General features: G+C 35.1%; 1 protein-coding gene across 1 annotated transcript; it reads left to right on the top strand.

The window, feature by feature from the left end:
- The first annotated feature begins 363 nt into the window (after nt 1-363).
- LOC122583679 (trihelix transcription factor PTL-like) lies at nt 364-2,363 on the top strand. The gene is made up of 2 exons (XM_043756059.1): nt 364-782; nt 1,307-2,363. The coding sequence occupies exons 1-2, from the start codon at nt 364-366 to the stop codon at nt 2,361-2,363; spliced, it is 1,476 nt and encodes a 491-aa protein (XP_043611994.1).
- The last annotated feature ends 8,256 nt before the right edge of the window (nt 2,364-10,619 follow it).

Below are 10,619 nucleotides of genomic sequence, written 5' to 3'. Positions count from 1 at the left end.
TTGATATCACACATGTGAAGTTTATCATATATATATATATATATATATAGGTGCATGATACTACTGATCATACTGATACACACACATATATATAATTACAAAAAATATTGTACCTATCTATGTATTTAATTTAATCTCGACTATATATATACTTAGGGTATAGAATGCATTTTATTATTATGGGTCCGACCTAGCTAGCTACCTCATGGTTATAACCTAATTAATCAATCAAACATTTTCTTTTAGATATATATATATACCTCTTCCTCTCTAGCCATCTCTATTACATTATTCCAAATTCCATCTCATTAATTTTCAAAAAAAAAAAAGTTGGAAAAAACCAATAACTACTGAGTAATTAAGATGGGAATGGAAGAAAAGAATGGAATGATGATGGATCTAATGAGCCACTACTACATGAATAATAATAATAATGAAAGGCCCATATTATTTCCTTCCATATCCCCTCCACAGCCTCATGACCACCTACACTATGCAATGGTCATGTTGGGAGGGGGTAGTAGTAGTGTTGGTGGAGGAATGATGTTTGGATCTGATTCAACAAATTCAGGAGATGATCATTATAGTGGCGGTGGTAATTATAATAATAATAATAATAATAATAATAATAATAATAATAATAATGGTGAGATGAATAATATTGGTGGTAATGGAAGATGGCCAAAGGAAGAAACCCTAGTACTTCTTGATTTAAGATTAAGACTCAATTCTAAGTTTAAAGATGCTACTCATAAGAGCCCTTTGTGGGATGAAGTTTCCAGGTATATATACATCTTCCATATATCTCTTTTCTTTTTCTGGGTTTCAAACAAGAATATATTTTGGGTTTCTATGAACATAAAACAACTACATGATCGAGTCATCTTAATTAATTGCTTTTGGTTGATCAATATTTTTAGTTAATCATCATTGAACCCTAAGTTCAACAACTTTAACAATCAAACATCTAAATCTTTGTACCTAAGCTAATTATTTAAGGACTTCAATTATTTCCCTTTTATTCGCTTAAGTTTTTAAGTCAAAGATCGATTATGGTTTGATACTCCATTATGCTGCTTGAAGGGTTTGATTGAATTTTTTGAGGTGTAACAGTATATATATACTTTAAGAAAGACTTGAGTATGAAAATGAACATTTGCTAAAGAGAGTTACCTTTTTTTTTCAATTTGAATAGTCATAAATTAAAGATTACTCTAATTTGGCTGATTAATAGTTTCACACCTATATATTTATTCTTTCTCACCAAAAATTATGCATATTAATGTTGTACATATATAATTTTCAGGATCATGTGTGTGGAGCATGGCTATAGAAGAACTGGGAAAAACTGCAGTGAGAAGTTTGAAAACTTGTACAAGTATTATAAGAAGATTAAAGAAGGGAAAGCCGGTAGACAAGACAAGAAGCATTATCGTTTCTTTCGTCAATTAGAAGCTATATACGGCGAAACAAGCGTTGTTAGAATCACTCGTGACCCTAACCTTCCTTCAAGCAGCACTAATGATCAAAATCCATTTGGGTTCAACCAATCCTCACGCGACTTCCAATACCGCAATACAATTATTAACGAGAGGAAGCAAGAGAAAAAGCATTGGAAGACCAAGATAACAGACTTCATTGAAACAAAAATGAAGACAATTATGGAGAAACAAGATGCATGGATGGAAAAGATGATGAATACAATTGACCAAAAGGAAAAAGAAAGAATCTTGAAAGAGGAACAATGGAGGAATGAAGAGATTTCAAGGTTAGAGACAAAAAAGAAGTTTCATTTCAACGAAAGAGCACGAATGGTGTCACGAGATTCCACTTTAATGGATGCTTTGCACAAATTAACATCATCAACCCATGATCATAATAAGGCTTCTACTTCTCATAAGTATTGTGATATTAATGATCAAAATCAAAACTGGGGAGAAAATGAGATTACACAACTCATACAACTAAGAAGTAGCATGGAAACAAGGTTCGGATCACAAGGCGGGCGTATGGATCAAGAGCTTCTAACTTGGGAAGAGATTGCTTTAACAATGTCTTGTTTGGGTTACAACAGGAATGCTTTAAGCTGCAAAGATAAGTGGGATCAAATAAATGTTCTATTGAGAACCAAGAAAAGAAAGGAGAATAACAGATTATTATGCTCAAATAATATGTATACGGATCGCGATAATTGTTATATGTATAATCAAGAAGGATTAAGAAGTTGTGTTGCACAGAATGATTCAGAGAATGGTGGTGGTGGCTGTAAGGTCTTGATGAGTACTACTAATGATCCTGAAATCATGTGCTATGGTAATATGAAGATGACAAAAGGAGAGAAACCATTTGCTTGGCCTTATTAGTTGATGTTTATTTTTTATGTAGTAGGGTTGACTTTATGTAATTGATTAGAAATTAAAGAAAAAGTTGTTTGTGATTCTTGAATCTTGATTTGTGTCATATCACAGTATCTTAGGGTTTGTTTGTAAGGATTATAAAGGTCCACTTTATGTATTTAGATTTTAGACCATTAATTTGGTCCATTTGGTACCGGCGTTTTGTGGCCAACACGCCGAGCCTTTGGCCAGTGCTGTGTGTTACAGCCACTGGTAGCAATTTATTTGTAAGAGTATCTTCAGGGATAACCAACTCCAGTATTTAGAAACTTTTAATAAAATTATGAGTGCGATCAACATTAACTTATAAAAATTAAAATCAAAATTAAATAATAAAATTGTAGATACAAAGTATTTTTTATGTCAGGTGAGCTTGAGCTATAAAGTATTTATAAATTATTTCAAGAACAAGATTTGTATAAACAAGATGATGAATGTTCTAAGAATTATAAAGATTTGGTATTCTGTGATGGATCAAATATTCATGACAAACCTTCATTGTGTTTATTGATTAGTCAAAGTGTGATTTCATAGTATGTATCTGCATGGAAATATCAGACTAAAAGAGGTAGATGTCAGTGTAGTAATAAAGTAAGCAAATTTAATACTACTATTTGGTTGTTTGTTTCAGTAGTATTCGATAGATTCTATCTTGTTATTTAATTATACTTTAAGATACCAATAACATTTCCTCAGTTTTGTTTTATTTGAGAATAATTAATTATCTTAACTAAATACGAGCAACATTTTCAATTGTGATATCGAGGGTAGGATTTCCTCCATTTTTTATTTTTTTCATTGGTTTGGAAAAGATTGAAATTTAAGAGTGATAGGAGTTATATGTAGGGAATGCATGTAAATTGGTGTAAAATGAAGTGTGAGGCATGTATACATGATAGACAAGCCACTGCCACTTTCTACTCTTCTTACACAACCTTCCTTTTCTTGGTGGAATAAACCAAATTAAACCACACACACATATATATAAAACAATGAGTCAAGGATCAACAGAAGAGCTTACACCAGTGTCAATGTCACCCCTGCACATTACCAAAAACTGCTACTTACACCATGTGCTAATCTTAGACCCTTCTATCATTTTAGAATATGGCTAGGATCGAGAGACATCATCTTGATTTAGATATTACTATATATCTTCTTCTGTGTTACCTATATATATTTGTCTTAATTAAGTACTCTTGCTAATATTTGAGTAGTAATTTACAGATAATAAAAAAGTTAATTGGTTTAATGTCATCATCACATCAATTTTATTTTTTTTTATTAATCACATGTTTTTAGGCATATCCTTGCATTTAAATTTAATTATTCTAAAAAGTTTATGTTTCACAATAAAAGAACAAAATATATTAGAAATAGATTCAAAACTCATTTATCATTTATTTGGCCTTTACACATGTGAACACATGAATTCTAGGTTGTTATATATGTCAACTTGAATACCACTAATTAAGTAATTAAGCTAAATGCTCTTCGTATTTTAGGCTAAAATTTTGTTTGGCCTTAAGCCCTTAAGCTAAAATTAATATTGAATTCCAATGAGATCGAATAGTAATATATGTGATTAATTATATTTAAGTTTGAAAATATAGAGTACTTAAAAAGAAGTAGTTATAACATATGTGACTAATTCATCCTATCTAAATCTTAACATTTGATGTGTCATGTATGAGCATAAAAGTTTTAGTCATAGGATGAAATTTTATTTTATTTTTCTTCTTAAATGAGGCTATATACTATGAGAGAGTTGATGATGCAATCTGATTTGACTAGTGAATGAAACCAACCTGTGAGGCTGCTGCTTTTGCTAGAAACTCACTCTTCTCTGATTCCTAAAACTGGAAACTGTATTCGTTTCTTTCTTCAAACTAATACTTCCTTTTAATGGCAAACATCCACTTTACTTTAGTTTTACTACCAGTAAACGCTCCTATATGGTACAGTACCACTTTTGTTTTATTAAGATTATTTATTTACTTTGTGTCGCGGTTCGACAATGGGAGGTCTAGCATATGTTGTCTTAACCGAGCTAGAGAGCTTCCTCGATGGGAAACCCCCTACTAATCCGCCAAGAGGCACGACAATTAATAAGGGTAAATTGTGTTCCCTCAGACTTGAACCTGGGTATACCCAAGTCGATCTCTCATAAAGGGACTTAATTCCAATGTTCTTCCCAAGACTTGAACAAAAGACCTCATACAAGGGGATAGTTTTTCAACCATTGAGCTAAAGCTCAAAGACGACAATAACTAGTACAATATCCGTGCGTTGCTCGGGTATATTTGTAATATAGATATTTCTGCTCTTAAAATAACTATACTATTCCCTTTACATTAATTACTTTTACAATGATAATCACACAACCATTATCACCACCACCGCTTGACACCTGTTTTGCTTGTATTTGTATGGGCTAAGTCTTCGAAATTTTTAGTTTGATTCTTTGTTATATAGGTTTTTGTTATAAAAAGTTAAATAAATGTAAAAAAGAAGTTTAAATAAATTAAACGAGAGGAAAATAAGTATTTCATATATCTTTTATCAATTCATCACAATAATTAAATTACGCTTCAAAGGAATAAGAGGAAGAAAAGCACCTGAATTATGCACAGTGTCCTCTTAACAATGTGATCCAACTATATATTAGGTTAGCCTAATATAGATCAAACTGTATCAAGTTACTCTAATAAAGATCAGACTATATATTAGGTTATCCTAATAATGCAGTCGAACAAGAGAAGCTGACTACACGTTCTCACATCTTGAGATGAGCCCGTGTCGAGACCAGGGGACTAAGTGCATTGAGGTATCTTTTAAGGTTCAAATGGCTACCTTATTTTTGTATTATTATTTCAGTCTGTATCCTTGATAAAGCTGGAAGTTTTCTAAGGAGCAAATCTTTACATGTTCCTGACCCTAATTGCCTAAGTGACATTAAAGTATTGATTTCTTATTTCAACTGTTACTTTGTTTTGTATTCTATCTACATGATGCTTTATTTATTGGGTTTATAGGGTCAGTTTTTTAATGGGTCATTAGGTATTCTTTTTCAGTTTCAATAATGGGTTTAGGTTAGTTAGCCCAAGTTGTATATGTTGTCCAATCCTGGTAGGTTATGTGACTTAGTCTTTCTTTGTGAGACGAAGTCTGGTTTACACAACTTAACAAGGAATTCTCCCAAACTGTCAAACTGAGTAATGGCAAGAAGCTGGCAGTCAAACTGGGCTTGCCATGTATGGAACAGGTACTTAAGTAGAAGTACTGATGACAAAGTCCCTTAAGAATGCTGGTCGGGTGTCAAACCATAGTTAGATCACCTCAAAGTCTTAGGTTGTATTGGTTGTGTTCATATACCAACGCAATTCAGGACTAAATTTGATGATAGGAAGTACAAGTGTATATTCACCAAACTCCCATTAAAGTATCCCAGTCAGATGAGCCCCAACCGTTCAGACAGGCCTGCTACACTAGAAAATGAAGTGCCACATTGCCCGGTTACTGAAGCCACTGAATCACCGGCTGTTTGAGGAAGCAAGACACTGTGTGCATGTCATTGACTCATTGTGTGTGGTTGAAAGGGCAGCTTAATGATCTAGAAGATGAGGTACCCACGGCTGTTCGTATACTGTGTGACAACACCTCATTCATTACACTCTCAAAGAACCCTGTCATGCATCGCCGGACGAAGCATGTAGATGTTCGTTATCATTATCTTAGAGAATTGGTGGAACAGGAGATAATTCAGCTGGAGTTTTGAGGCACCAAAGACCGGCTTGCTGATTGCATGACAAAGCCACTGAAAGAAGAAGTGTTTGTTCAAGCTCGAGAAATCATGGGAGTACTGGAAATTAAACAAGGAGACTGATGCCAGGGGAGAAGTTATTGGGTCATTAGGTACTCTGTTTCAGTTTTAGTAACGGGCTAAGGTTAGTTGGCCGAAGTTGTTAATGTTGTCCAAGCCCGGTAGGTTATAAACCGGTGACTTAGTCTTTCTTTATGAGAGTTGTGTTAGGCCAGGTCAGGTCATGTTTGTCATGTTTCCTTTCTTTTCGAGGTCACCAGAGATCTTGGTAAAGTTCGTGGTGATAACCGTTAGTTGTTCAAGCTATATAATGCCTTCTTTGGTATTTAATAAATTCCAGTTCAATCTGAGTGTTAGTCTGTTAATTGCCGCTGCTTTATAATGGTTGAAAACCTTTTTTTATGTAGAGTTGAAGCCATCGCACACCATATTATTTTGTAGTTAGCCGACTCTTTTGGCACACCATATTCTTTATAGGACAAATGCCTTCCGTCACGAAGCTTGATTCTAGGTGTTGTAATGGGAAGTCGATCAGGAAGTCTGAGTTTCTCTGGTGGTGGTGGACTAATTGATTGATAAGCAAACACTAAAAACCCGATAAAGAGGACAAGTAGCAGTTTCGTGAAAATGCCTGAAAATAACTTAATTGTAACCAGGTCATAATCAATAACTTTCTAAATGTATCAAGTTAGCAAAGATCATGGTAGAGATTGTGGTGATAATTATTAGTGTTACTCTGTTGAGTGTTATACATATAATGCCTTCTTGGGAGATCGAGAGCTAATAAGTTGAGTGTGAAAGTCTGGCCATTGCTGAAGAAACAAGTCAGATTATGTCCACTGGAGTATGGTCACGGAGAACCTTCTGCGTTCAAGAGAGTACTGAGGAGTCATGGAGGAGGGGTATGCTAAATCAAGGGAGGAGAATGCTACAATCACACAGATAAAGAACTATGAAGAAAATCTATTGAAGAAACTTATGCACCCTATCGGTGGATGAGCTACAGAGCTCTCTCCTTGTACATGAGCAGAAGCTGGTTCGCAAGTACACAGTACTTAAGATTGAGCAAGAACAGTCCTATGGACATGGACGTGGACGTGGTAGAGGATGTGGGTGTGGTCAATTTGACAAGTCGGAATTCGAATATTACAAATGCAAGAAATTGGGGCACTTCCAGTATGAATTCCCCGGTGATGAGAAAACGGTTAATTAGGCAGCATATGAAGAGGTAGAGGAGTTACTGCTGATGGCTACTGTGGATCCTGAACATGAAAAGGGAGAGAAGCCACTACTAATGGAATCTGTGGCCCGGTTGCTGAAGCCACTGAAGCACGGCTGTTCGAGGAAGCAAGACATTGTGACACTCTCATCCATGAAACATGAATTATCTAGAAGATGAGGTACCCACAGCTGTTCATATACTGTGTGACAACGCCTCTCCATTAAATTCTCGAAGAACCCTGTTATGCATCGACCGACGAGATGCTCGTTATCATTATCTTGGAGAATTGGTGGAACAGAAGATGATTGATCTGTAGTTTTGAGGAACCAAAGAACGGCTTGCTGATTGCATGACAAAGCCACTGAAAGAAGTGTTTGTTCTAGCTCGAGAAAGCATGGGAGTGTTGGGAATTAAACAAGAAGGCTGTGTCAGGACTCAGGGGAGGAGCTTTCGAGTTTATTGTGTCAGGTTTTTATTTGGTTTGTTTCAGGTCCAATAATGGGCTTAGGTTAGTTGGCCCGAGTTGTTTATGTTGTTCAAACCCGGTAGGTTATCAACGGGTGACTTAGTCTTTCTTTGTGAGGGTCGTGGTAGTCTAGGTCAAGCCATATTTGTCATGTTTCCTTTCTTTTTGAGACCACCAAAGATCATGGTAAAGTTCTTGGTGATAACCGTTAGTCGTTCGGGCTAGGTGAAAGTTATCTTAGGACCACTCCTTATTTTAGGACCAATTAGGACATGTGTTTTTTGTAACTTACACACCACCACCATCATCTCCGACCACCACCATGATTTTCCGGAGACGGGGACCACCGGAAAATCATTTTTAAGTTAACTTACACATGTGTAAGTTATATACAACTGAAACATGATTTTCCGGAGACGGCGGTGGTCGCCGGAGCCGGAGGATCATGTTTTTGGTCGGAGATGATCATGGTGGTGGTGGTGGTGGTCGGTAATGATGATTATGATGTGGTCCTAATTGATCCTAAAATAACTCACCATATTATGCCTTCTTGGTTTTCAATAAATGGAAAAATTTCATATATACCAATATCAAGTTACAAATTATCATATATACCCAACTAAATAACTATATATCAAAAATGTCATTATTAAGCTTCAAATATATCAAAATGCCCAAATGATTAGTTTTAAGCAACTGAACAATGACTTGATATTACACAAAGCAAAGAATTTGTGTTAATGTTCTTGATTTCGTCCCTTAGGAGCTGCAACTACTCCTGCAGCTTCCCAATAGTTTAAAACCTTCAAAAGAGTAACATTATGCAAGTTCGTTTGTCATTGTTGTGTTTTTAAGCACTCGATGAACAAAATGATGCATGAGAGATGACTTTTCAAATTTACTTGAGAAAGTATTTCAGCATTCCACGTCAATCGTCAATTCCTAGTTTATCAGAAGTATCATTGAGCACCGTTTCATTCTCTTGCACAAAATTAATGAATGGCTATGGATCTTGAAAAAACAAAATGGTCGACATAATCTTATGTTGGTTTTCCCCTGTATACGTGAATGTGCTGTCGGACATACATGATTAGTAATCATTGATTACCTTGATGTTCCTAACAGTAGTTCATTTTGAAAGACATGCAGATCATGTATGTATACAAAGACGGTGTTCCCAAGACCGCTGTGCTCTCAGGATGCAATCTTGCAAGGTTCCCAATACTTTACATGCTAATTCTGAAGCAAGTGGCCTATGAACACAACCTCTGTATTTGTAAGTGTAAGAAGCAATTGGCCTATGATTTGTAAGTGTAACCATGCCATCCCAATGATCATTTATGATGTTATAACTTTGGGTGGTGTCTATGCCGTTGTGTCACCTCATTGCATGCCAAGGTTTCAATAAGTGCGACTCCAAACAACACAACGTTTTGCGCCTTCCTACTTTGGTACCATGAGAACACAAATCATCATATGTTAAAGCCATGACGTATTTTCATGTCAGGAGTTCATGGACAATTTGACCAACTTAATTGTGAATGAATTCCGGGTCTTCTTGTATCTTTACACAAGTCAAATGGATATCTGTAAATATAAGTGTCTAGATTTTACCTCAAGTTGGACTAAAGTGATTTTTGATTATATAACTCGGCATTATTCAACTGTTTGGTTAACTGGTTACATATTAATAGAGGTGAGGTGGTTCAGTAGTAGTCTCGCAAACCTTTTCAGAGATCTTTCTGCATCCACGCAATCAATATTTATTATTTACTAACAGTGTGTTACTAGAGTCAGTTGTATAAGATAGAGTGATGTAATCTTTTTACAATCATATTTTGAAGGTCAAGACTTAAGACATTGTATGTTTGTTAATTACTATGACTCACTTCAAAGTTTGATAAAGGTATGGTTGAAACATATGGCTTAGTAATTGGTAGAAATGTCTCCAATACAACATTGTTAAGCGACATAAAGGAAATATTATAACTGTGGTGGATGCTATTGATTGTAATAGTTGGCTTGTTAATGGTGTCGAGATAGTTTGTATGTAATATTTTGGTGTGACTCTAAAATTTGGTAGAAAAATGAAAAAAAAAAACGTAAATTGATCAACAATGCATTCAAAAAGTCCATCTGAAAGGGAACAGAATTGTAGAAAATGAAACAGAAAAGTAAACTTTCGATTATCTTATTTTTGTTGGCAAACACTCACTGGTTTAAAGCCAAAACAAAATAACACCACTTACTTTCGAGAAAAGATATTTATCTTTCCGCCTGATTTTTTTAGACGCACAGATTTAGCTTTTCCAAGCATAACAGGACAAATACACACACGAAACAAGTAGAAAAGCACCCAAAAAAAGCACTTTTTGATAAGAGTAACACAAACAAATAACCATAAGGCTAAAAAGCACTTCGATGAAAAGTAAACATTCAGGAACCTCTGAACCCTTTTAGACCCGTTCTTAACAACTTTCATCAGCCGTTCGGGAAAAAACCCACAGCCAGGTGCTATTACCCAATTTTGGAACTTATTAACTAATAAGCAACAAGATAATATAAAAACAACCAACTATAAATTCAATCACAAATGCTAACCTCAAAACTAAAGCATCAATTCACAAATCATTACTACCTGACCTCAGATGGCTCAGTTGTGTGAAGAAAAACTTCAAATTGCCAAAAAGGATGGATAAAAACAAACACAAA

The sequence above is a fragment of the Erigeron canadensis genome, chromosome 9, assembly GCF_010389155.1.
Source record: "Erigeron canadensis isolate Cc75 chromosome 9, C_canadensis_v1, whole genome shotgun sequence".
NCBI classification, from domain to species: Eukaryota; Viridiplantae; Streptophyta; class Magnoliopsida; order Asterales; family Asteraceae; genus Erigeron; species Erigeron canadensis.
Note: the sequence above shows the minus strand (reverse complement) of the source record. Positions and strands in the feature narration are given on the sequence as shown.